Source organism: Neolamprologus multifasciatus, chromosome 5 (genome assembly GCF_963576455.1).
Source record: "Neolamprologus multifasciatus chromosome 5, fNeoMul1.2, whole genome shotgun sequence".
Lineage (NCBI taxonomy): Eukaryota > Metazoa > Chordata > Actinopteri > Cichliformes > Cichlidae > Neolamprologus > Neolamprologus multifasciatus.
In genome coordinates, this window is record NC_140443.1 from 15,192,843 (window position 1) to 15,220,413 (window position 27,571).

Below are 27,571 nucleotides of genomic sequence, written 5' to 3' on the forward strand. Positions count from 1 at the left end.
CACAAATTCATTGCACATGGCTGCAATACTTTTGGTCATACTACAGACGCCAAGCACTGTTTTCACTAGAAAGAATGTAGCATTAGACCTTGCAATTTTGTAACTTAATCTGAAGTTAGGGTTTGATCATGAGCAGGACTACTACAGCTAATATTAATATACCTGAATCAAAAGTAAGACTCCTCACTGAAATAGAGTAAACCCAGGAACTGAAAAACCACACAAAAGCCATGGATCCATTTGAGGAAGAACCAAACTGTCATCTAATTTGAAAATTCCCACAATGCTTTGCATTTCGTGTATGAGACTTTAAATGCAAACTATTCTGACTGATAGGCAAGCAACATTTTTCACACCTAACAATGAACAAATATTCAGCTAATCACCTGAATCTTAGGTACGCACATAGTTACATAGATAACTATATTTGAGACCAACATTTATGATGAGAAAACAACTCCTCTGATGTTTAATTTCTGAGACATGATATCTTCTTTTTAGTCCTCTTGTTACGAAAGGTCACGTGAGAGAAATGAGGGGAAAAAACCTGCCACGTGCAGCCTTCGAACTGAGCTGAAGGTTGGTTTTCTGTGAAATCACTAATGACACATATTCTGTAATGTAGCACCACCTTTAGCACCTGTGCAAAAAAAAAAAAAAAAAAAAAATAGATTCATTGTTAATTTATGATTAACTAATCATTATAAAAACTAATGTTTCAAATGCATTTCACAAAACAACAAGAGGGAAACAGATGTTCTGCATATTACCCTGTTATAAAAAGATACCCCCCCCAAAAAAGTGACTTTATCTTAACCAACACACAAAACATAAACCAACTCCAAACTACGTGTGTGTGTGTGTGTGTGTGTGTGTCAGTGTTCTCTACTGGTTCCAAAGAAAAGACTGTGTTAGTCTCTATGGCCACTCCTCCAGAAACTCATTTTACCAAAGATACGTTCTAGAAAGAAGTAGGTGTTTTATTTCAGAAGACTGCTTTTAAAGGGGAAACAGCCTGAGCTGCTCAAGGTGTGTTGGTTTACATTTTCCTTTTGTTTAAAGTGTTGGTAAAACTCTTACAATTGGTTAAATGATGCCACTAAGCTTGTTTCTATGTTTTACGTCTATACATTGCAATCTGTTTATTGCAATAGAAGAAAAGATACTGAACTGGAAGGAAGAATAAAGTAAGTTATATCTTTGTAAAAAATAGTCAGGTACTTCTGTTGTTGCTCAGTACAGATTATAAGAATAGGAAGAATAAAGTGAGCAGGCATACAATGGATGCATTCTCTAAACTGGGGCTGTTTTAAATAGTAAATTGGAAATTATATGTGCTTTCATGTTACCTGCTATAATCAAGATGCTGTAAGTTGTTAAATATTATACTTCTGGAATAAGATCAATGCTTGGTAACTCCAGTATCTTTGTATATATGTTAACATGATTCCTAAGGTTATGCCAACACTAAGATGACCAGGATAAAGCCACGATATCTAGCTGAAACAACTACATTTGTTTTCACTAATTTTTTAGTTCAAGACTCATTTTAAAAATAGTCTTAAACAACAGTTTACCAGGTTTTCTGAAGGTCTTTCAACGTTTTTCTTTGGACAATGGCTGCTTTTTCACTCATTTTCTGTCTGGGCCATTTTTACAGCAATGTTTTTACCACTTAACATGAACCTATTGAAGCATAAAAAGGCACCTAACTGGATGTACCAGTGATGTTTCTACACATACCAGACAGCAAATAAATTATTTTAAAACAAAATGTAAAATTTCTTAAGGCAATTTGTTACTAATAGTCATAGAAAAACATACCCCCACCCCACAATTTCTTTAGTCCAATCTGTGAAACATATCAAAGATAACACAGTATTTTCTCACCAACAGAGCTTTTAGTTAAAAACTTGGCATATCTGTTTATTGTGTCCTTAAAAAATGGGGGGAAACAGGTTCAGGACAAAACAAGAAAAAAAAAATCTTTAGCTGACAATTAGTATCTGAGAGTCATGCCCTTAAGAAATAGGAAAATTCTAGAAAAGATCTGACATAGGACCTAAGAGGTGCCTCTGGCCTTTCTGTTCATCCATTTACTGATCACTGAAGCCTCATCAGAAATGCTCTCAGTGGAAGGGTGCGTGTCAAGAAGCCATTCTTAAGGATGGAGAAAAGGGAGAAAAAGCTGAGACATAACAAGAACTGGACAGAAAATTAGTGACAAAATCAGCGGCATTTTCCATTCACGTGACTCTTATTTTGTATCCTAAGGTGTAAGGTGAGTTTTTTCTTTTGGCCTTCTTTAAACAGCACTGAGTTTCAGTGAGTATACTGGATGTTGACATTCTATGTATTTTGTTTATTTTAGAAGATATTGAGATACACAAACTTAATTGTTAAAGGGCTGAAATGGACAAAAAACAGAAATCCACTGTGAAAATGAATGTGATGAACCCTGGGAACAGACTGGGACATACCCAGCCCAAAGCTCCAGAGAGAGAGCAGTGGGCCAACAAGCTGGAGTTCATCCTGGCAGTAGCTGGGCACATTATTGGGCTGGGGAATGTCTGGAGGTTTCCATACCTTTGCTACAAAAACGGAGGAGGTAAATTGTTGTTGTTATGTCCATCTTGAAAACAAATGTCATGTAGCCTTTATTGCCAAAGATAAAGATTGAATTCAGCATGGAAAAAACAAAAACAATACTAATTGCACACATTGAGCAATACAGTGTATACACATTTCTTACATGTTATCAATAATTACTGATATATTTGTTTTTTTATATTTTTGTTTTTTGATATTTGTTTTTAAGGGGTTTTCTTCATTCCTTATGTTTTATTTTTGTTCACTTGTGGCATCCCGCTCTTCTTCTTGGAGACATCTTTGGGTCAGTACACCAGTCAGGGTGGAATAACATGTTGGAGAAAAATCTGTCCACTGTTTGAAGGTAGTTTTTTTTGTGATTTTTTCTTTATTATTTTAATTAGATCTTGTTAGAACAGGATTTATCACCCTTTCACCTTCAGACCGGCTTTAATTATTCATGGCATAGATTCACCAAGGTGCTGGAAACATTCCTCAGTGATTTTGATCCATTTTGCCTTGATAACATCAGACATCTCAAATGCACTTTATTGGATACACACCCAATGACTGTAAAGGCCATTTGAGAGCATTGTCAAGGAAATGGGTCTGACATAAACTTTGTGACATGTCGTGTTAGCCTCAGCATCACTAAATGTAAACCCTAGGGATGGTATATTTCATATGTTTGTGAATCTCTGAAAGGCAGGCAGACTGGTGACCAGGGCGTACCCAGCTTCTAGCTTTATGCCAGCTGGGAAAACCTCGGATAAGCAGTTAAGAACATTGTTTGATGGATGGATTGAAATATAATGGAGTAGAAAGTACAATACTAATACAAATGTAAAAATTACATTACAACAAATGTAAGGACATCAAAATTGTTGTTGTGTATGTGACCTAAATAAAAAGCCATAGTGCAACTTTATTGTATTTTTATATATTTGTACAGATGATTTTTTTTTTTAAATACAGATGAACTTTTAAAGTCTAAGCTTGATGGGAGCTTAGAATCAAATAAAAACTGATATTGTTCATCGCACTATTTCTTAATAGGTTTAGGTTACGGAAGCCAAGTGGTTGTTTTGTACACTGGTATGTATTACATCATCATACTGGCTTGGGCGTTTCTCTACCTGTTTTCATCGTTCAGGGCTGAGCTTCCATGGGCGAGCTGTCACAATAGTTGGAACACAAGTACTAAGATTTTATTTTGTATTCATTTCACATAATTGCATCATGCATGTGTTATTCACATTTCACAAGCCTGCTTAATTTTTCATGCAAGATGGCTGTTTTGAACATAGTCACAATCAAACATTTCCTGTGGACCCAAATGGAAAGAGTGTGTCTTCAGTTGTTGAATTCTGGGAGTAAGTATGGTAATATGGACCATACCATAAGGCTTATAAGGTTTTCATATATGAAAGCTTATATATAAACGTCTGTATAAACTTTGTAACAGGAGGAGAATCTTGGGCCTGTCTGATGGAATAGATAACATTGGGAATATCCATTGGGACCTGGCCCTTTGTCTTCTTCTTGCCTGGGTTTTGTGCTATTTTTGTATCTGGAATGGAGTGAAGACCACAGGAAAGGTGCAGAACAACCTTTATATACTAATTTTTCATTTCATTCAAACTCTTCTATGAAGCATCTAAGTCAGGCTTTTTTAAACAAATACTGACAGTTGCTTGTATTGAAGGTGGTGTATTTCACTGCCACATTTCCATTTGTGATGCTGGTGGTGTTGCTGGTTCGTGGCCTCACATTACCTGGAGCCAAAGATGGAATTATGTTCTACCTCTACCCAGACCCATCCCGTCTCACTGATCCTGAGGTGCTACATTCTCTAGTACTGAAGAAGTATTCGCTTTTTTCCTATAATGCATGTCACATTGCATTTAATTGCATTGCACATCTTTTGCATTTAACAATAGCATGTAGTTAAAAAAGGGGGGGTCGAAATGTTGGTAAACATGTTTCACCACAGAATATGATGTTTTTGCACTTACTGTGCACAGCCCTGTACTCACCAATGGCATGATTTAGTTTTCATCCAGCCTTCACACAGCATCATAGTTTTTATTTATTTTTATTCCAGTGGTAGTGAGGTTAAAGATTACCAGATGGCCTGAAAAGAATGTGTGTGTCAATCCTGTCACGGTCCTGGGTCGGTTCGACCCAGCATTTTGAGTCTCTTATGTTTTGGTTTATTTTGGCATTATGATGATGATGTTGATGACGATTATTCCTGGTTTAGGTTTTATCTTGCCCTCATGTTTGGTTTAGGTTGCCTGTGCTTATTCTTCTCTGCCCGTATGTCCCTCTGTCTGTCCGTGACATCATTATGCCTGTTTACGAGTCTGTGTCTCTGTCGTGTGCTTCCTGTTTTATTTTGTAGGTCTGTGTCCTATGTCAGTGCGTTCAGCTTTGTGCTCTCCCTGTCTCGTCAGTGTAATCAGCGTCAGCCGTGTCTCCCAGCTGTTTCCTCTTCGCGCCGTTCACCTCTTGTATTTAGTGTCTGTCGCTGTGTCCCATTTCAGGGTCTGCACGCTTGAAGTACGCATTTTAAGTGCGGTTACGTCACCGCCACGCGACGACGGCTGTCCCAATTCGAAGTGTACTTGAAATGCATACTCCAAATGCACCGTCGATTTTCCCAAATATCAAGTGTAGCGACTTCCACAGTCGCTAGAGGCCGGGGATGGAGCCTGCCTATTTGCCTGACGCACTGTCAAGTTTACGCAATAATGCGAAAGGTGGAATTGTTCGCTTGTTTATTAAACTGTTTACAGAGTAATGTCATCTCGCGATTTGGACTCTTACAATGTCACAGGCTCTAATATAACAAGACAAAACATGTTGTGCAGCGGTCAACAAAAACTACGGCTACCCAGCCCTCCTCTCTGTCAAAATCAAAACCAGTGAATGACAGACTGACAACGCCCTCTTAATGTCACCGCTAGCAGCCACGTGACTCCCATTACACCTCACCATAGCAACCAAAACAAATGAAAACCCAGTGATCATCAAAAAATTCAATACATTCAATTATGGCTCCTACACACCAGCCCCTAATTATTAGGATCCCTTCTAATAATTACCCATAATTAACCAAGTAGGAGACATAAAACATGCAGAAAAAAGTCAATCATTTACTGTATTTCAATATTACCCACAGGAATCCTATAGGTAGTCTATCTTTAAAGAAAAATGAGAGACATTTTATGTCCAAATACAATCAAAGTCTGATAATTGGACCCAGAAGTCTTTAACTGCGATCTGCCTCCAGCAGTAGACACAGTTTGGTAATAGGTCGATCCAGGCAACTAGTCTGAGTCTTAATCCGAACTTGACGAACGAATCCTCTTCGGTCCGGAAAAGTCTTTATCACACGTCCCATTGGCCAAGAGTTTCGAGGTGCCGAACTGTCCATGATGAGAACCAGATCTCCCACGATGAGGTTCCTCTTTACTCCAATCCATCGCTGATGTTCCTGTTGCTGTAGTAGGTATTCCTTCACCCATCTTTTCCAAAACAAGTCAGACATGTATTGGATTTGTTTCCATCTTCTGTGTGTGTACATATCAGTGGAATGGAATAGTCCTGGTGGTAATATCGGTGAGGTCTTTAACAGAAGAAGATGATTAGGGGTCAAAGCTTCCAGGTCGTTAGGATCCATTGAGGCTTTGGTAATTGGGCGGCTGTTAATGATGGCTTCAACCTCACAAAGTACTGTATGAAGACCTTCTTCATCCAGGTTTTGTACTTTCATTATGGAATTAAGTACTTTGCGAACCAGTCTTATCAGTCGCTCCCAGGTTCCTCCGTGGTGTGAACCTCCAGGTGGATTAAAGGTCCATTTAACTCCCTTTTGCAGAAAGACGTCATTGATTTTCGCCTGGTTCCAATGTTCAATGGCAGTTCTAAGTTCACGTTCAGCACCTACAAAATTGGTTCCGTTGTCAGAACGCAGTTCTCGAATCTGACCTCTTCTTGCATTGAAACGTCTGAATGCATTAATGAAAGAGTCAGTATCCAGTGATGAAGCAACCTCAATGTGAACAGCACGGATAGCAAGGCAGGTGAATATAACACCGTATCTCTTCACCACGCTCCTCCTACTTTTCACACTGAAGGGTCCGAAGTAATCCACTCCCACCCGCGTGAATGGAGGTTCATCTGGAATGATTCTTTCATTGGGCAAATCCGCCATCTGTTGATTCACTGGTGGAGCATTAAGACGTCGACAGATGACACATTTAGATAACACTTTTCTTATTGCTGTACTAGCTCCAATCAACCAGTACTTTTCTCTTAGCTTAGACAGCATGTGGTTACGACCACCATGTCCAACTTCCTGATGTATGTGTCTAAGCAAGAGCTCGGAAATGTGTTGATCCTTTGCTAGTATTATGGGATGTTTCACCTCAACCGGCATCAATAATCTACTGAGTCTCCCACCCACTCTGAGAATTCCATCTTGCAGCTGTGGGCAGAGTCTTCTTAGAGGACTTGATTTTATAATGGGTTGTCCCTTCTCCAGACTCACAAGCTCCAAGGAAAATCTCATCCTCTGACAGAACTTGATAATGACAACCTCAGCTTCGTCCAGATCTTCCACTGTAAGATTCTTAATCACAGATGTCCTCTTAAAGTTCCTCAGCTTCTCTTCCACAAATGATCTCTGTTGCTCTTTGCTGACCTCTGACTGTGGTAAGCTTGAACACAATTCTCTCCTTTTCGTCACAAAGGACAGAAGCAAGTCCTTAAATTTTAACAGCCATGCCACTGACTTCTTAAGACGTGTCCAGGTGGAAAAATGTTTACACAAGCGAGTAACAGAATTTTCTCCAGCTTGCTCAACACTCACTGTGGCAACTGTTTTTACCTCAGGATCATCAGATGCAAGCAGACTGATGTCATCTGGGTAGACAGGCCATTCACTCCTAGATTGTAGAAGATACTGAGGCCCGGACAACCATTTTGTATGCTTCATAAAAACGTCGACTTTCACTCCTCTTGAGGCCATATCTGCTGGATTACTGGCTGTTTCCACATATCTCCATTGCGAGGAAGATGAAACTCTTAAGATTTGTGAAACTCTGTTGGCCACAAAAACCTTGAATCTTGAAGTCTCACTCCTGATGTATTTAAGAACAGAAGCACTATCTGTCCAAAACACAGAATCCAGAAGTTCCATCTGCAGCTCTTTCCTCCAGAGTACATCCAATCGACTGGCCATGATTGCTGCAATGAGCTCCATTCTCGGGATGGTAAAGGATTTAAGAGGAGCAACACGAGCCTTTCCCATAACAAACGCATAGTGTCGTTCTGAACAGATGTTTTCAATCAGCAGATAGGTCACTGTTCCATACCCATCCTCACTGGCATCACAGAAATGGTGCAACTGAGCACTCGTGATTTCTCCAAACCCATCAGGTTTCAGACATCGACTCACTTCAAACTTGCTCAATAGCTGAAGCTGCTGGAGCCATGTTAACCATCTTTTGGAAAACAGCTCTGGTATATTATCGTCCCAGCCGATTCCTTCCTGGCATAGATCTCTTAGGATTTTCTTAGCAGTTAAGACCACAGGACTTAGCATTCCAAGAGGATCATAGATAGAACTGACAATTGAAAGGATTCCTCTTCTGGTGAGCGGTCTGTCCTTGAGCACAATCTTGAACTTAAAGGAGTCTGATTTTATGCACCACTCCACACCCAAAACTCGCTCGATCATTGAGGAATCTAATTCCATGTTCAACTCTTTCATGCCTGTTGCTCTGTGACTTTCAGGAATGGATTCCAGCACTCCAGGCTTGTTGGTGATCCACTTTTTGAGCAGAAATCCTCCTTTGGCACACAAAGAAACCAACTCTTGGTACATTAACACTGCTTCCTCATCAGTTCCAACGGACACCAGACAATCGTCCACATAAAAACAGTGCAACAACGTCTTCACAGCTTCCTCACTGTAGAGATGTCCAAAGTCAGCCGCACACTTTCTGAGTGCAAAGTTGGCGCAACTTGGTGATGAAGTTGCTCCGAAGAGATGTACATTCATCCTGTATTCAGATGTTGGTTGTTCCAGATCACCTTTAGGCCACCAGAGAAATCTCAATAGATCTTTATCCTCAGCTGGAACCATGACTTGGTGGAACATGGATTCAATATCTCCCATAATTACAACTGGCTCCTTCCTGAATCTTGTGACCACTCCTATTAAAGAGCTTGTAAGATCAGGTCCTTGTAAGAGTTGGGAGTTTAAAGATGTTCCATGATAACTCACTCCACAGTCAAACACAACTCTGAGTTTCTTCTTGGTCGGATGGTAAACACCATGGTGTGGTATATACCACAGCTTGCCATCATTGCGATTGATCTCCTCTTCTGGGACCTTTTCAGCATAACCTTTAGCCAGGAGCTCATTCATGAAGACTTTGTACTCAGTATGAAACACAGCGTCTCTCTCAAATCTCTTTTTTAGAAAGCGCAGACGTTGTTGAACAACTTTCTTATTGTTTGGCATACTGATACTGGCATTCCGAAAAGGTAATGCTATCTGGATATGACCACCCACATATTTGGCAGAGTTAGTCACTATTTCCAGAAATCTCTGATCCTCTCTTGACAATCCAACCTGCTCATCAACTTTACTCTCAGGAAAGTCATTCTTGAACTGTTGCTGCCAAAGCTCCTCCAGGGTCACAACAGAAACTCTGTTGACTGTAACTTGTGGATGCTTCTGATCACCTGTAGCTTCACAGTTTCCTGAAAGTGGCCCATTGATGGTCCAGCCAAGCCTTGTCCTTACGGCATACGGTCCTCCATCAACACTACACACCACTTCCAGAGGTTCCAAGGCTTTAGGAATGTTGGTTCCAATCAGAAGCTCGATTCCTGCATTTATTTGAGGCAAGTTTATGTGTTTTAAATGTGCCCATCCTTCAATATCTCCTGGTGTTGTAATATTTCCTTTATGTACAGGCATGGACTCCTGTGTGTATACTTTTGGCAGCTCCAGAAATTCGTCACCACAAAAAGCGGCAACCTCCAGTCCTGATAAAGTGTTGCTGCTCACAATTCTTTCTTGGCCCATGGTTCTGAGGAGGATGTTTCCTTTCCTTCCCTCAAGGTGTAGTCTGCGCATCAGACTCTCAGTGCAGAAAACTGCTGTGCTCCCTTGGTCCAAAAAAGCATATGTTGTAATAATGTTGCTTCCTTTCTTTGACTTTACTTGGACAGGCACAATGGGCAGTTTACAGTCCTGGTCTCCAGCCCCTGTAAGACCACTCGACACCAATGTGCTCACATGCGGCTGCGTGTTCCTGTCGGTCCTTTCAGAAGGTGAACTTTCTTTGTGCAGGATGGTGGGATGTTTCAGGCTGCATTTGGAACAGGAAATCCTCTTACGGCAATCTTTACTGATGTGTCCTATACACAAGCAGCCAAAACAGATGCCATTTTCCTTTAAGAAGGTTATCTTCTTCTCATGAGCCATTTTTCCCAACTGTGCACATACGTCCAACATGTGTCTTCCTCCACAACAAATACAGACGTTCCTTCCAACCTGATTATTTTTCATTTCTGTTTCCGCAGGCTTAGGTGTACTCTCCACAGCTTGCATAGTGGTGGCAAAGCTTGTTCCTTTATTTCCAGGTCTGCCTTGATACTTACTCATTCCTTTAGTTGGTAAAGAAAGCGGAGAATCTTGAATATTACCGAATACAGGATCAGTTAATATTCTTATTTGCTTCTCCAAAAAGTCTGCAATATCCATAAATTTGGCTCTTCTTTTATGCCTTTCTTGCAGGTCACAAACATGGCTTCTCCATCTGTCCCTAAATTTATACGGCAATTTTTTAATAATGTACACCATATTAGAAGGCATGTCCAAATCACTCAGATGCTGCACCTCCTCCATTGCACTACAGCATCCTCTGAGGAACAAACTATAGTTCTGAAGAGCTTTTACTTCCTCTGTTTTAATCGATGGCCATGAAAGTGCCTTGTCCAGATATGCCGCTGCGACCTTCTGTTCATCGCCATAGTGCTCCTTTAACAGTGATTTTGCCTTGCGATAACCACGATCTGAGTTCATTTGTTGACAGCTTCTCACCAATTCTTTTGCATGGCCTCTTGTGTACTGTTCCAAAAAATATAAACGATCACTGTTATTTTTCGTATTGCACTCAACTGCATTCTCGAATGCTTTAATAAATGAATAATATTGAAGTGGATCTCCATCAAAATGAGGTATTTCTCTCTTTGGTAAAGAAAACAGGCTTTGTTGTTGGATTAAGAGTGTTGTTATTTCATTTTGTTTAGTCATTATTCCAATAACATCATTTTGTGGTTCCAGTTCCACCATACCATTTGTATGACAGTCATTTTGTCCATTTGCATCAGATGGGTTTGAAGGAATAACTGAATATTGTCGAGGATGCTTATTTTGAGAAGATTCAGTCAACACTGCTTGTTGCATGACACACTCCTGGGTTTTTTATTTTCTCCTATTTTGAGTTTCAGCATTAGTCAATGAATTTTGTTTTGCAGAAATGTGAGGTATAAATTCCAATACATCAACATTAAGGGTTTGTTTAGATCTTTCATTGGAAATGTATGAATTCATTCCATCTGAAACTTTTGAAGATCCTTTTTTGCTTGTTATACTTTGAGCTTTAAGGACATTTATTGTTGCCATTTTTTCAGCAATTTCAGTGTCCAACTTTAGCCTTTCCTTTCTTTTACGAAGACGTTCCTCCTCTTCTTCCAGTACATGTTTTTCATCCAATAATTTCTGCTTTATCATTAAAGCTGCCAACTCTGCCTCAGCTTTCATACGAACAGATGAAGTTGATGATCTTGATGAAGAAGTTTTGTGGCTTTCAACATTAGAAACACTATCACTTGGCTTGATATCATCCTCCACTTCTATCTCAGTATTTGATGCAACATTGTTTTCCAATAAATTGATTTGCTTTGGACAAACAGCAGGGTTTTGTTCTCTTTGATTTATCCAGTTTTGAATTTCATTTAAAAACACATTGGTGTATTTCATGATACTTGAAAACCATTCCTCTTGTTTTAATACTTCTTTCTCTGGCACCAAAGGCAACACCTCAACATGTGAACTTGAAGCCTTTTCACACAGTGCCTTTAAATCCACCACATACTGCTTAATTTCAGAAAGATTTTCATTGTGTTGCATTAGCTCTTTCATTTTTTGTATTAGTCCTTTCATTTTATTGACATATATTTTGCATTCATTTTGTAATTTTTCGATTTTATTCAACAATGCCTTTCCAGTGATTTTTCTTTCTCTCTTTCCCCCCAAATCATTAGAGGAACAATCATCACCACCTGTTTGACTCATGACTTTCCCCGTTTGTTTGTTCGATTTTTTTAATTTTTTTTTATTTTAATCCTCAGTGATCATCCATTAAAACATATCCACTGGAAGCCACAATAGAGTTTGACCATAAAATCCTTTCAACGTAATGGCACTTTAATTGTCCATTTGAACGTCATCCAAGCAGCATAATTAATAAGACGCAGCGCAGACATCAATCCAAGAGCGCAGCCAAAAACGTTGCACATTTAACCAACATTCATTCCATTCAGTGTCTCTTCTTGAAACATCTCAGCGCTAATGCAATGTGGCTTCCTTTTCCACAACCAGACATGCACAGGTACTCTTACCTGCGCTCCTCAGAATTGCGTCAGGTGTGTCGGTGCTGCTGGCTCACTCATTCAGATGCGCTGCACTTACTTGGCGTCTTTCAGGTTCCTTGATTGATTTCTTTGATCCTTCTTGCGGCTTGCTTCTCCAGAATGCCGTTTTTTGTTGACTAAAGATGTAGCGACTTCCACAGTCGCTAGAGGCCGGGGATGGAGCCCGCCTATTTGCCTGACGCGCTGTCAAGTTTACGCAATAATGCGAAAGGTGGAATTGTTCGCTTGTTTATTAAACTGTTTACAGAGTAATGTCATCTCGCGATTTGGACTCTTACAATGTCACAGGCTCTAATATAACAAGACAAAACATGTTGTGCAGCGGTCAACAAAAACTACGGCTACCCAGCTCTCCTCTCTGTCAAAATCAAAACCAGTGAATGACAGACTGACAACGCCCTCTTAATGTCACCGCTAGCACCCACGTGACTCCCATTACACCTCACCATAGCAACCAAAACAAATGAAAACCCAGTGATCATCAAAAAATTCAATACATTCAATTATGGCTCCTACAATCAAGTGTGGTCCGGTGCACGCTTCGTGGTCCCATATATCCCACAATTCATAGCGCGGCGGTGGGTGTGGATAATTTTGCCGCAAAATACGGCAGAAGGGAGCGGCCGAAAAGTGAACTGTCAAAAGTAAGTACTGAATATGACGTCACTTATTCATGTGCGAATGTTTAATAATAAAGAACATTAAACTTCATTTGCCGACACATGTCGGCAAAGTTATGTGACACTAGTGATGTTTGTACTTTCAGCATTAACTTGGTTTTAAAGCCTCTACTTCTAAATATACATATAGTCGACCTTAATCTTACAGAGAATCTGATGATTTTATGGATAATTAAAGTCAGTCATATATCCACAAACACAACAAGCTGAAAGTCAGTGATTGGTGTGTGTGTGTATATATATATATATATATATATATATATATATATATATATATATATATATCATAATAATCTGACAATACTATAATATTGGCCATATTATATTTACATTACCATAGTGAGATGACTTTAGTCTCATGAACAACATTAACTAATTATTATTTACTAGCTAATCCTAAATAACTGTTCAGTACAGAAATGAAGCCCAACAATCATGTTTTACGGTCCTGTGGTCTCAGCCTCAGATACTCAACTAATCAAAGTGATGTCAAAAATGATTGACCAACAAAACATTTTTCTCCTTCATTTATGTCAAACAAAGCTGTATGTAACGTGTCTCGCGGTTAGTATCATGGTTGCTAGGCAACCTGAACAGCGCGACGAAGCATATACCGTCCCATTTCACACGCCTCTCACTTCCGCACTTCTCGTACTTATAGTACGCACCGTACGTAGTTCGCGTAGTGCGCGTACTTCAAGCGTGCAGACCCTGAAATGGGACACAGCCTGTGTCTTCCCCTACTCGGTGTCGCGTCGTTAACGTCTGTTCACCCTCGCTTCCTCTGTGTGTTCCGTTTGCCAGCCAGCCTACCTGCCTAGTTATTCTGTTCTTCCAGTTTAGTTAGTGTTTTTCTGTTCTGCTTCTTACCAGCAATAAAGCTGTGTGTTTTGAGTTACTTCCGCCTCAGTGAGTCCTGCATTTTGGGTCCTCTCTTCCTGCCTGCCTACACACAGACATGACAAATCCTATTCTCAGTCAGTAGAGAATATATGCAATTGTCCTTAATTTTCAACAAATAATTTAAATGAGCAACAGATTCCAGTAAATTCAAGGATCAGGAACATCTGTGTTGTTTTGCAAATACTTTTAGTAAATCAGTTTTTCGATAACTTGGCATATTATTGGACTTTTACTACTAGAAGCAGTTAGTATGATGTAAATGCACTTTTTTTGTACACTTACATATTTACCAATCAAAATGACTTTAAATCCCTCAGGTATGGATGGATGCGGGCAGCCAAATTTTCTACTCCTATGGAGTTTGCACGGGGGTTCTGACATCATTGGGAAGCTACAACAAGTACAACAACAACTGCTACAGGTTTGGAATTCTTCCTTTACTTTTGTAATTACTGTAATTTGCTTGTTTTCTCACCTTTGAAAAATTTCACCTACAGAGACTGTGTTTACCTGTGCCTGTTAAACAGTTTAACCAGTTTTGTAGCTGGTTTCGCCATTTTCTCTGTGCTTGGTTTCATGGCAAAAGAACAAAGTTTGGATATATCGATGGTAGCTGAATCAGGTATGGATGGAAACCCAGAGTGATACTGTTAAGAGCTGTCTGAGAAAACGACTATATTTTGCTTCCATTTTTGCAGGACCTGGATTGGCATTTATTGCTTATCCTCGTGCTGTGGCTTTAATGCCGCTTCCTCAGCTCTGGGCGATTTTCTTCTTCATCATGGTCATCTTTCTGGGATTAGATAGTGAGGTAATACCAATCTATTTGTCATGTACATTGTAACTACAGGGGTCCAACAAAGAATGGCCACGAATCATACTGATGTCTTCAGAAATTTATTTCTCTCTCTCTCTCTCTTATTGTCTTCAGACACCGTGAAAACTGAAGAAACACAAAGTTTACAACATAAATGTTTGAGCTTATCAGTCTCTCATATCAGTGTCCATAAACAGTCTTGTGCAAGCAGAACAGAAAAAATGCACAATAATGGATATAACAAAAATGTCCTCTCATTACCAGTGTAGAACACGTATGCAACATTATACAAACAATATACATTAAACCATACCGTGTGCGCCTCTTGGACCACATGCAGAATGACATTAACGCTGAGGCTGTAGATGCATCTGTAGCCATGTATCCATGCTAGCTCCACAATACCATGGTTGCGCTCTCAACCAAACTCTGGTCATGTGACAATTACAACTTTACCTCATACAAACTTTACAGCACTTTACATATTAAACAAACCCATTTTTGTAATCACATATTTTAGACATGTTTTTTTAATTAATGTTAAACTTTTATCCTCTTATCTTATAAATAAATGAACTAAATTAAGCATGAATCTATCACAGAAACATGAAATAACCAACTTTATTTTAACTGTCTCAGGGACAGTTACACTCCCACCAAATTACTATAATTTATGAAATCTGTAAATAATTTGAATAAATCTAGGAATTTACAGAACCAAACAGTACTTAATTGTGACAAACTTGCAAGTCAATCCTAATACTTTAACCACCCCATACACATTTACAGAAGTTCCACTGGAACATTCTAGTTACTTTCTATTAGGACCACTAATTTATGTATAGGGCGTGGAGTGAGAGTGGATGGTTTATTGAGCCTTTCACCCTCTTTTGATAGTTTTCTATTTCCTAGTTGTATTCTGGCTTTCCGAACCAGACCATCTTCATCTTTGCAAACATCCAGTACTCTCCCAAGCTTCCATTCACTGCGAGGGATTCCTTCGTCTTTCACAATGACAATGTCGCCTATTCTAACATTTCGTCTTGGAGAGTGCCAGCGTTGTCTTAGTGTGATGTTTGAGAGATACTCATTCCTCCATCTACTCCAGAATTGCTCTGCCAAGTATTGAACTCTGCGCCACCTTTTCCTGGCATACAGATCTTCTGGCACAAATTTTCCAGGTGGAGGCAGTGGTACAGAGGTTTTCATAGTGAGTAAATGGTTTGGGGTGAGTGGCTCTAAGCCTTTGGGATCACTGATGCTGTCGGTGGTGAGAGGATGGCTATTAACAATTGCCATGGCTTCATAGAAGAATGTTCTCAAAGAAGCATCATCTAATCTTCCAGCACTCTGTGAAAGGAGCTTGGTTAAGACACCCCTGACTGTCCTTATCTGCCGTTCCCAAACACCTCCCATGTGACTGGCGTCAGGCACATTCATGACAAAGTCACACTGTTTCCTGGCCAGGTAAGCAGACAGTCTGTCCTTATCTACTTCCTTTAAGGCCTTTGTCAGTTCATTTTTTGCCCCAACAAAGTTTGTTCCTTGATCAGATCTGATTTGTCTGATGGCTCCACGAATAGCTATAAAACACCGCAAAGCATTTATGAAGGCATCTGTCGTGAGATCTTCCAACATTTCTATGTGGACTGATCTAGAGGACAAACAAGAGAATATAAGACCGTACCTCTTATAGTCCTTGCGGTTTTGCTTAGTATGGAAAGGTCCAAAGCAATCCATCCCACAATAGGAAAATGGTGGTGAGGGGTCAACACGAGCGGCCGGTAAATCAGCCATCCTTTGTGTTTCTGTTGGCCTGCGAGCTCTCCTGCATGTAACACATTGCTTAATGTGATTAGCCACAACTTTGCTCCCACCAACAACCCAGAAACCATTTGCTCTCAGCTCATTAAGTGTCTGTCCTCTGCCTTGATGTTGGGTTTTCTCATGGCACTGATCTAAGATCAGGTGTGTAATTATGCCATGTTTGGGTAGGATTATTGGATGCCTCATGTCAAGCGGTAGGGAAGCCTTCCTTAACCACCCTCCTACCCTGAGAACACCGTCTTGCAATATTGGGTCAAGTTGGAACAAAGGATGGCTCTGTGGTAATTTACCATGGTTCAGTGCTTGGATTTCCTCCTTGAAAGCATCTTCTTGTGCTAATTTTATAAGCTCATGACTTGCTTTTCTCCTGTCTTCCACATTTATACCCTTTGTTGCATTGGTTCTTTTGGCTAGTTGCTGGATCCTGGCAACTACATTTACTGCTGTATGCCATTTTGAGAACCTTTTGAGTCTCTCCAAGAAGTTCCTGTCCTCTACTACCTTTGTTTGTAGTATTTGTGTCGTTTTGACCTCTGGATCACCTACCAGAAGGTCTGGAGTTGAGTCTGGTGTGACAAACTCTCTTTCCCACAGGAAATGAGGTCCACTGAGCCAATTTGAACTGATCAGTTCCGCTACTGTGAGGCCTCTGGAAGCGTGATCCGCTGGATTTTGATTGGTGTCAACATAGTGCCACTGTGCAGGATCAGTTGCTTCTCTGATTCTTTGCACTCTATTAGCAACAAAAACGTGAAATCTGCGGGCTTCGTTGTTAATGTAGCCCAAAACCACCTGTGAATCAGTCCAGAAATACTCTTGGTCAATTTTGAGCTCCAGTTCCTCTTTTAGCATTCTGCTGACTGCTGAGGACACCACTGCTGCTGTTAATTCCAGCCTTGGTATGGTTACAACTTTTGTGGGTGCAACTCTTGCTTTGCCCATGACTAAGGAGCAATGCACTCGGTCTTCACTCATCACCCGAACATATGAGCACTGACCATACCCACGATTGCTTGCATCTGAAAAGTGGTGGAGTTCTATTCTCTGGACTTTCCCAAGGCTTTCAGGTACAAAGCATCTTGGGATTTGGAGTCTCTGCAGGTTCTTCAGATCAGTGACCCAACTCTCCCATTGTGGCTTCAATTCACCAGGCAGTGGCTCATCCCATCCAATGCTCTTTAGACACATTTCCTGTAGAATTTTCTTTCCTATTAGAAGGAAAGGAGCCAAGAAGCCTAATGGGTCAAACACAGAGGCTATAATGGACAGAATTCCCCGTCGTGTTACTGGTTTCTCCTCCAGGGCAACTTTAAAGGAGAAAGTGTCACTGCTTACACTCCACCTTACTCCCAACACAGTCTGAACTGGGAGTTCATGATGACTGATGTCCACATCCTGGGCTCCACTAGCTCGTTCACTATGTGGAATTGACTCCAGGACTTCTCTGTTGTTGGATATGAACTTGTGGAGCCGTAGTCTTGCCTTTGCACACACCTTCCGCACATCTCTCACTAGTTCAATGGCTGCATTCACAGTTTTTACACTGATTAGCCCATCATCAACATAGAAACTACTTCTGATGAAGTTGGCTGCTGTGGGATGTTCCCTTTCATTTTGGCTCGCAAGATACTTCATTGCATAATTTGCGCAGCCTGGTGAGGATGCGGCCCCGAAAAGATGGACTTTCATGCGATATTCTTTTGGCTCTGTGTTTGTTTCACCATTTTCCCACCACAGGAATCGCAAGTAATTTCTGTCCTCTCTGTTTACATGAAATCTGTGAAACATCTTCTCTACATCACAGATGATTGCAATTGGGTGTTGGCGAAATCGGCAGAGTACTCCAGTCAAACTGTTAATGAGATCAGGTCCAGTCAAGAGGTGATCATTCAGAGCTGTGCCACTGTACTTTGCAGAGCAGTCAAACACAACCCTGATTTTTTCCGGTTTTCTCGGGTGATAGACGCCTTGATGTGGAATATACCACATATTTCCTTCTCTGGGATCATCTTCAGCTCTTTCAGCATCACCTTCCTTGAAGACATTGTCCATGAACCTTACATAATCATCCTTAAATTTGGGATTTTTCTCAAACTTCCCTTTCAGGTGCTTAAGTCGCACCAGAGCCAGACACTTATTTTCTGGCAGCTGAGGGCGTGCCTTAAAGGGAAGTGGCATCTCTAGGTGCCCATCAGCATTCTGGTGTATTTTCTCATTTAGCAGTTGCATGAACTGTATGTCATCTTGTGATATGCTCTTTTCTCCAGGAGCTGTGTCTTTGAAGTCTGACTCAAGTACTCTGATGATGGTGGCTGGTGTCAAGGGTGGAAGTTCCTTAACAGATAAGCGATGGCACAGGCCTGTCACTTCTGCTGATGTTGCCATTTTTTTGTGAACTGCCAACAATGCTCCAGCCCAGGTCTGTCTTGATTGCATATGGCTCTTCGTCACCTCCCGCGATTACTTGCCGTGGTGCCAGTGCTCTAGGACAGTCGTAGCCTATTAACAGCCCGACCTTGCAATCCATTAACTCAGGCATCTCCTGTGCTATTCTGATTAGATGTTCCCATCTTTTGGCAGTTTCAGAGGTGGGAATGTGTGAACGTTCAAGTGGGATGAAGTCTCTGGTATAGGCAAGTGGCAAGTTGATAAAGCTTTTGGAGGAAAACCCTCTAACTCTGAGCCCACTAACTCTTTCGCTCTGAACAATGGAATCTCTTCCCATCATAGTGGTTAGCTTTAACTTCACTGGCTCTAAACTCATCCCCATCTCCTCACATACCCCTTGATCTACAAAAGTGTTGCTACTCTGTGTATCTAATAGAGCATACACTAAGGTCTCTCTCTCCAGAGTGGTGGTTGAAGAAACCCACACAGGCACTATCATGGATGTGCTCCCACCATCTCCTCTGTCCATGCAACAAGAAAGTGCAGATATGTTTTCTTCTGTCTGCATTCTATGTGATGATGTGTTCACTGCAGTCTTTGGACGGTCTTCGTGAAGAGCTGTTGGATGATGTTTTTTGCAAACCCCACAAGTCGCCTTGCGCTTACAGTCTTTTGAATTGTGTCCTCTTCTGAGACAGCCAAAGCACAGGTTATTGTCAAGTATGAACTTTCTCTTGTTCTCCACGGACATTTTAGCAAAGGTCTGGCATTTGTGAATAGAATGGCTTTCTCCACAGCAAATACATGTGACTGAGTTTGATGGCAAAGCATTTGCTTTTCTTTCTATATCAGGCTCATTTGAATTGTTCTCCACTCCGCTGTATCCTGTGGTTGTTCTGTCTGATGCTTTCACATTTGTGATGTATGCATTAGCCTTTGGACGCTTTATGTCTCTAGCTGACCTTTCTTCAGTGTGTTTCAAGGCATGAAATGATGTTACAGGATTGCATGCAACTTCCGCTTCTTGTGCAACAAAATCAGCAAATTGTTTGAAGCTTGGATATTCTTCTTTTTGCTGTAACTGCACTGTGACACGACGATTCCAACGAGAAGTCACCCATGTCAGGGAAGTTTTTGGAGCAATTTTTGATTCTCTTCACAGTCATTTAACACCTGCAGTTCTTTGATGTATGGCATAGCATTGCTGCAGGCTGTCAGAAAATCACTGAATTGTCTCAGTTTAAGGGACTCTCTTGAACCAATCTTTGGCCAGTTGTTCAGTTTTTCCCTAAATGCACGCTGAATTACAAAGGGGTGGCCATACCGAGCATTCAAAGCTTCCCAAGCTTGGTCATATGCTTCGTCATCTTTTCTGTAAAAGCTTCCCTCCAATACAGACCGTGCTTCTCCACTGATGTATTTGCGTAGGTAGAACAACCTGTCAGCTGGATTTGTGCATCGCCGTTCTATCAAAGCTTTGAAACTAGTGCTCCACTCTAAGAACTTAAGTGGGTCCCCTGAGAAGACTGGGGGCTCAGGTGCAGGAAGTCTGGTGAGGACCATTGTGTCATGCAAGGCTTGGATTAACAATGACTCATTGTTATTATTGTTTGGTTGTTCATTGTTATCATTCTTGTAGGTTTGCTCTGGTATGATTTCTTCAGGAGCTAATGGAGGACAACTGACTACCGCACTGTGTGCGCCTTTCTCTTCTCCACAGGCTTCACCTGAATCTGCTTGAGAATAAGCCTTTAGCTTTGCAGTTATTACCTGAAGATCTCGCTGATTTTCTAGTCTTTTAAGCTCTTGCCTTTGTGTAGCAATAGCCTCCTCCATCTCTATCTCGGCCTGCTTCGCGGCAAGCTGTGCAGCACACTCTGCCTTTTTTACATTGATGCCTTGCTGCTCCGATAAACAGCTTGAGCGGCAGCTACGTACAGAAGGTCGGGAGATTGTAGTCCCAAATATTGACTGAGCATATTCTCTGTCTAGCACCATGTGAAGTCTCGCATTTTCTGCCTTAGCATCAAACTCTTCTTGCCCCACTTCACTCATACGTACTTTAAGTATTCTCATCAAGTCTGCTGTTACTGCTGTGCAGGAATCAATTTTTCTTCTAGTCTCAGTAGAAGGGGCTGACTGCGATCTCATATCTTCATATGTATTTTTCACTTGTGACTCCAGCCCTTCGACAGTATCCATCATGTCAGCTAATTCTTGGTCAGAGCACTCATCTTTAAGTTTGGAACGTGTAGCTTTAACTTGTTCTTTCCAGCTTTCATATAGTTTGATAAATTTACTCTCCTTCTGAGAGAACTCTTGTTGCTTAAGTTCTAGCATTTTGGGCGTTAACTTTCGCTCCCTTGAGGATTTCCTAGGCTCTAGTCTTGAAGTATTAGAGGCAGGCTTCTTCAACATTATCTGCTTGATTTCTATTTTAGCATGAATATCACCTATGAGTAACTCCAATTTCTCCCTTTCAACATCATCAGTCTGTAATTTCAATTGTTCATTCAATCTACTTAGCTCTTCCTTAAGGGAATCAATTTGTTCTCTGCATTCTTCAATATGTGAATTTTCTGTGTTTACTGACATTGTACATGTTTCAGCAAACCTGCTGCATAAACAAGTTGTTGCTATATGTACATGAGATCCTGGCAAATATATAATTCTCAATACAATCTGATTCTTGCAACAATTTGCTTAACTACACCCCTTGTTATTCTTCTTTTAAGTTGAACTCTTAAACATTATTAGAACACTTTAAACAACACCACTTGTAAAATAAAAGGGAACACTTTGGTTATAATGACAGGTTGGTTACCTTTAACTCAGTACCTTTCTCATACAAAATAAATTATTATTTTAATAGACCTCTTCAAACTTTACTAACATCCGTGAAGTTGTGGATATATCACAGCCCAACCTGGCGCTGACTGCAGAGACGTTATCCTTTCCTTGAAGACCGCGAGGGATTTTACAGTTCTTGCTGTGTGCAGCGGCAGAGATTTGCAGAGCTGTAGTTTATGATGGTCAATGTCGCCCTCTATTGGTGAAGTCGTGGTCGTTGCCGTCCAAAGCGCCAATAATGGTGTTTCCTCTTTTTAAGTTTCCAAGCCTCTTTTCCGCTGTGTTCTCGAACCACACACTCTGCGCTGTCAAGAACGTTTCTTCTTCTCTTATTCTGGAACATGCATTGCTTCTAACGTCGAACTTCCAGCCACGTTGGCGGTACGTTTTCACTGTAACTACAGGGGTCCAACAAAGAATGGCCACGAATCATACTGATGTCTTCAGAAATTTATTTCTCTCTCTCTCTCTCTTATTGTCTTCAGACACCGTGAAAACTGAAAGAAACACAAGTTTACAACATAAATGTTTGAGCTTATCAGTCTCTCATATCAGTGTCCATAAACAGTCTTGTGCAAGCAGAACAGAAAAAATGCACAATAATGGATATAACAAAAATGTCCTCTCATTACCAGTGTTAGAACACGTTGCAACAATTATACAAACAATATACATTAAACCATACCGTGTGCGCCTCTTGGACCACATGCAGAATGACATTAACGCTGAGGCTGTAGATGCATCTGTAGCCATGTATCCATGCTAGCTCCACGATACCATGGTTGCGCTCTCAACCAAACTCTGGTCATGTGACAATTACAACTTTACCTCATACAAACTTTACAGCACTTTACATATTAAACGAACCCATTTTTGTAATCACATATTTTAGACATGTTTTTTTAATTAATGTTAAACTTTTATCCTCTTATCTTATAAATAAATGAACTAAATCAAGCATGAATCTATCACAGAAACATGAAATAACCAACTTTATTTTAACTGTCTCAGGGACAGTTACATACATCATAGAGTTGTTTCCTTTGTGGTAATACGAAATAATCTCTCCCATCACCGCAGTTTGTATATCAAGAGGCACTGGTCACAACAATCTCGGACATGTATCCTTCCTTTTTTCAAAACAACTGTCACCGTAAACTCCTTCTTCTTGGAATTAATGTCGGAAGCTTCCTTGTAGGCCTTCTGATGGTGACGGAGGTGAGCGTTTTCAGATTTTCTTGATCATTTAAAAATGGAATTTTAAAAATGAACCTTGTAATATTTTCAACTATAAAAACATAAGGAATTCACATGTGAGAAATACAGAGGGAAATACAGTAGATTAACTAAACCTAGCATGCACTATTTTAATCTCATTGAACAGAAGAATTTTTAAGTTAAGGGCCGAATTCACAAGAATGATACACCTGCTCATGTTTTGCTCTCCTTTTATATGGACTATGTTCTCAGAATATGGATTTAGTATGGTGAATCTATAGTTATAGATGCAGTCATATATTTTGTTTCTATATATTTGCAGGGAGGCCTTTATATTTTCCAGCTGTTTGACTACTATGCCTGCAGTGGGATGACCCTCCTACTTTTTGCTATTCTTCAGTCTGTCTGCATAGGATGGGTCTATGGTAAGTAGCAGTTTTAACTTGGTCAAATCATTCAGTGTATTTAAAAAAAAAAAAAAAATGGACCAAACACTGTAAAGTCATTCATTGGCATGTGCACTATCATCTAAAAACCTAAAATCTGCCAATTTGGCTGTCATCATGTTAGCTTTTCAAACAGATGCGATCGTATCTTGCAGAAAGGGTAAAACTGGGAAATTTATCAGGTTACCCCAACACTATATAACCAGCTTGATTGGAAAGTGCTTCATTAATTTACTATTAATAAATAATTTGAATACTTTAAGTAAAAAAAAAAAAAAAAATGACAGCCACATATCACAAAATAGCCACATTTTCAATTATGCACTAGAGTTATGATTTTTTTTCTTAAGTCATCATAGAACTTAAATAGCAGAGAAAAAGATCACTTCCTGTAGAGGTTTTATGATAGTTAAAATTAGCCAGAAATATCAAAATCTCTCTCTGGTGTAAAACTGGACATTTTAACATTGCCGTCTATGGGGACTGACTCGCTTTCTGAGCTTGCCTCAAAGAACAGCAGTTCTACAGGTTGCCACTTGGGTAAAATTTGCAACTTTTGGATGGCTTTTTATAAACCCATGTATCAAACCCATGTGTTAAATTCAAATCTTGGCTTCACTTTCATTTTAACTTCTGTAAAATGAAAGTGAAGCACAATACAGAACCTCCATTATATATATGTCTTGATCCATGCTCCATCCAGGTAATGAAATCCCTAAAAGTTGATTCTGTTTATCTGGACATATCATTATCACTGAAAACACTCTGTCCAGATCACCATTCACAAAATCATTTTTTGGCATTATATATATGGTATTATGTTTGTGTGTGTGAGGAAACACTCAAATAGTTAACAATGTTTATTTTCTGTAGGTGGAGATCGTCAGTACGACAATACAAAGGACATGATTGGATATCGACCATGGCCTTTTATGAAATACTGTTGGCAGTACTTCACACCAGCGATCTGTACTGTAAGTATTAGAAATGTTGTGAAATGCTGTTAAGTGAGTGTACGTGAAACCTGTCAGAATCTTCTGTTCTAAGACTAGTCTATGTCTTATCCAGATGGAAAACAATTCCACTTTGACACTGCATAGCAACTCGAAGACATTTAATGTCATTTGAGTTGCATTTATAAAGTGGATCTTTTATGCTCCATAGTTTAATTTTAGTGCCATAGTTTAGTTTTGGGCTACTCTGGAGTAGCTTTGCATGACTCACAGTTCAAAATAAACTTTTGTTTTTTACTGCTTCCTAATACAGCCCCTTACTTCATCCTTTTTCTGAAACAAACCATTTTAGATCCTCTCTCTTTCAGGCCACCCTCTATTTAAGCTAACTTATAGAGTTTAAACAAGACGTGAGTAGGGCTGCTTACTAATAGCCAAGGCTGTGTCTGTGAAATGAACATATTAAGGATATCAACTCTCAGATCCATTAAAAGCCTAGTGTTTGGGGTCATTGACATTACTTGCACATGCTGTACACTGACCTCATATTTGAAATGTTGACCTTATTTCAGAGGAGTATTTTCCACTGTGACAGCATAAATGTGATAGAAGAAGTCAATTTTTAGCTTCACACAATTGGTGAAATATTATTTTGTGTACATGTCTAATGTGACTTCAGTTGATTTGAAAAAAAAAAAAGAGTAAATTCTGCTGCGATGGATCAAAATACATGTATGTTTTAAGTAGTTATAAAATTAATGTCTAGTTAAAAACCAATTTATATCAAATAGGACCAGAGAGGAAACCATAACATAGACACTGGATATAATCACAGTCACCTGTACCTAAAGTTTTGACATGACTGAAACAGGAGTGTTTGGAAACAAATGGCACTACAAAAGCAAAGGCTGTAATTGTGAATGAATATAATTTTAAATTTTATTTATAAGTGTTTGTTTTACATCATATAATGTCAAAATTAATCCCCCATGAATATGAATTTTCTCTTCTTGAATACAAATCAGCCTTTAAGTTTATACCTGCTCTTGTCTTATGTTTTCAGTGCACATTTCTCTTCTCCCTGATCAAATATACCCCACTCAAATTCAACAACACCTATGAATATCCCTGGTGGGGATACGCTATTGGAGGATTGTTTACACTCTCCTCAACACTCATGGTTCCTTTGTGGATGTTGTATGCTGTGTGCATTACTCCAGGAACACTGAGACAGGTAAATCAAAAAAAAAAAGGTGAGAATCTTAAAAGTCTAAAAACAGCTTCTGATCCTTCCACTGGATGCATCTTAGGCAGCTCACTGTAAATTGTATTTAGGGTAACATGAGGAATTTGAGGTCAGGAGTTCCTTTTTCTTTCTTAACTGTTCAAATTAAAGTGTATACCTTGTGGAAGTAAGGTCATTTGTGGTCACAGTGAAATACAAACCCCAGTGAAACTGCAGCTTACCTTTTTATTGATTTTGAGCCTTAAACCTCGCCCTTGATGGCAGTTACTTAATGTTACAAATATGATGATATGATCATTCAGCAAGAATAATCAAAAACTACGCTTCTCTTTTGCCACCCAGAGACTGAAGCTTCTGTGCACGCCAGCAAAGGACTTGCCTTCTGCAACATCAAAGAAAGCATCAAACTATGAAGCATTTCAAACTTTCACAGACTTGCACACACTGCGCAAGACAAAAAGTCCAGATGATAGAGATGAACAAATACAGGGATCATATATTATTTAAACTGAATGAAAAAAAACTTAAAAATACAGCAGCGAAGAATGCATGTCACATACAGTTATATTCCATTAGGTAAACAACTCTAAACATCATCTGGTCCGTGTCCAGCTACCAAAACCAGATGAGAGAGACTCTCTGAGTAAACATAATGATCTTCTGAAACTCTGCCCTGGACTTATCATTTCAAGCTGCCATGTCTTTTTATTTAGGGTTCCTGTGGAAAAAAAAGAAGAAGCTGGAAACACTGCTTAAGGCTGAAAAACAGCCTCTCAAGCAACACTGATCGATCACTGGAACCAATCATCAATCAGATATGTCTCAGTAAAAGACCTTTTTCTCTGTAGAAGATAACAGATTTTTTTAATGTTTCATTGTTAAACTGAAAATGTAGTTTGAACTGTTTGTTGTACATTTATAGTACCTTTGTGTAGCTGTTTCAGCATGTTGTATTATTTACTGTGCTCAGTAAGCTCAAGATGAAGGAAAAAGAGGAAAAACAAACGTTTTGGTGGTAACAATTCTTAAATTTTACATTTGGTTTCTTTTCTTGTATTCTGACTTCATTTATAAATTCTACTGTGTTAAATATTAGAGTGAGGACATACTTACACCAAACATACATGATAAAGAATTTAAAAAAATAGATGTGTGAAACATGTAAAAAGAAAAAGCGACAAAATTTTTAGAGGTGTTAGGTAATACCACTTCACAATGCGCCTTCTATTTAGCTGATAAAACAGAACACACCTGCACTCCTTGAATACCTGAAACTAAGGGAAAACTGGAACAACAGGTTGTAATTCAAGACAGTGCATGCCCACAGCTTTTATACTGAGTAAAGTGAGAACCAGGGTGCATTATGGAATGGTTGCCATAACAAGGATAAAATTGTGTGAGCAACAATCAAAATATACACCTACACACAATTTAGAATCACCAAATGTGCAAGTGTTCAGATTGTATGAAGCTTGACTACCTGGAAGAAACCCATACAGGCACGTGGAGAACAGGCCAAATCCAGCCGATTTGGTTCAAACCAAGAACCTTCTTGCTGCGAGCCACCACTGGGCTACTGTTTTCAGATAACATGGTGCTGTAATCACTGCTTTCTCCTTGTTTTTGCCTCAGGATTCTGGATTATTGGATGTATCATCTTATATTTTATTCAAGCTTCACTGATAATAACATACCCTGCTAAAAATTGTTCTCATATTGTTACCCCACTGAATGCTGGAATGTTGATGTATGACTAAGTGTAAGACACAGACACCCTCTTGTGTACCTCCTCAGTTCATTATCAGCAATGAAACCACTGGTAAACTCCAGTGCACATGAACCCTAAAAGTACCACTGCCATGTTTGACAGGTCCTGTGTGTGCAATCGTTTGGATCATGAGCAGTTCCATTTA

At 39.8% G+C, this 27,571-nt stretch overlaps 1 protein-coding gene across 1 annotated transcript; it reads left to right on the forward strand.

Moving 5' to 3' along the window:
- Positions 1-209: 209 nt before the first annotated feature.
- On the forward strand, positions 210-26,598 carry slc6a22.2 (solute carrier family 6 member 22, tandem duplicate 2). The gene is made up of 15 exons (XM_085160021.1): positions 210-2,281; positions 2,372-2,608; positions 2,819-2,953; positions 3,646-3,786; positions 3,878-3,962; positions 4,055-4,187; positions 4,295-4,429; positions 14,231-14,334; positions 14,411-14,535; positions 14,612-14,724; positions 22,876-23,013; positions 23,336-23,438; positions 24,333-24,433; positions 25,476-25,646; positions 26,001-26,598. Exons 2-15 carry the CDS (start codon positions 2,413-2,415, stop codon positions 26,163-26,165), a joined length of 1,845 nt encoding a protein of 614 aa, XP_085016147.1. The 5' UTR covers positions 210-2,281; positions 2,372-2,412; the 3' UTR covers positions 26,166-26,598.
- Positions 26,599-27,571: the final 973 nt, after the last annotated feature.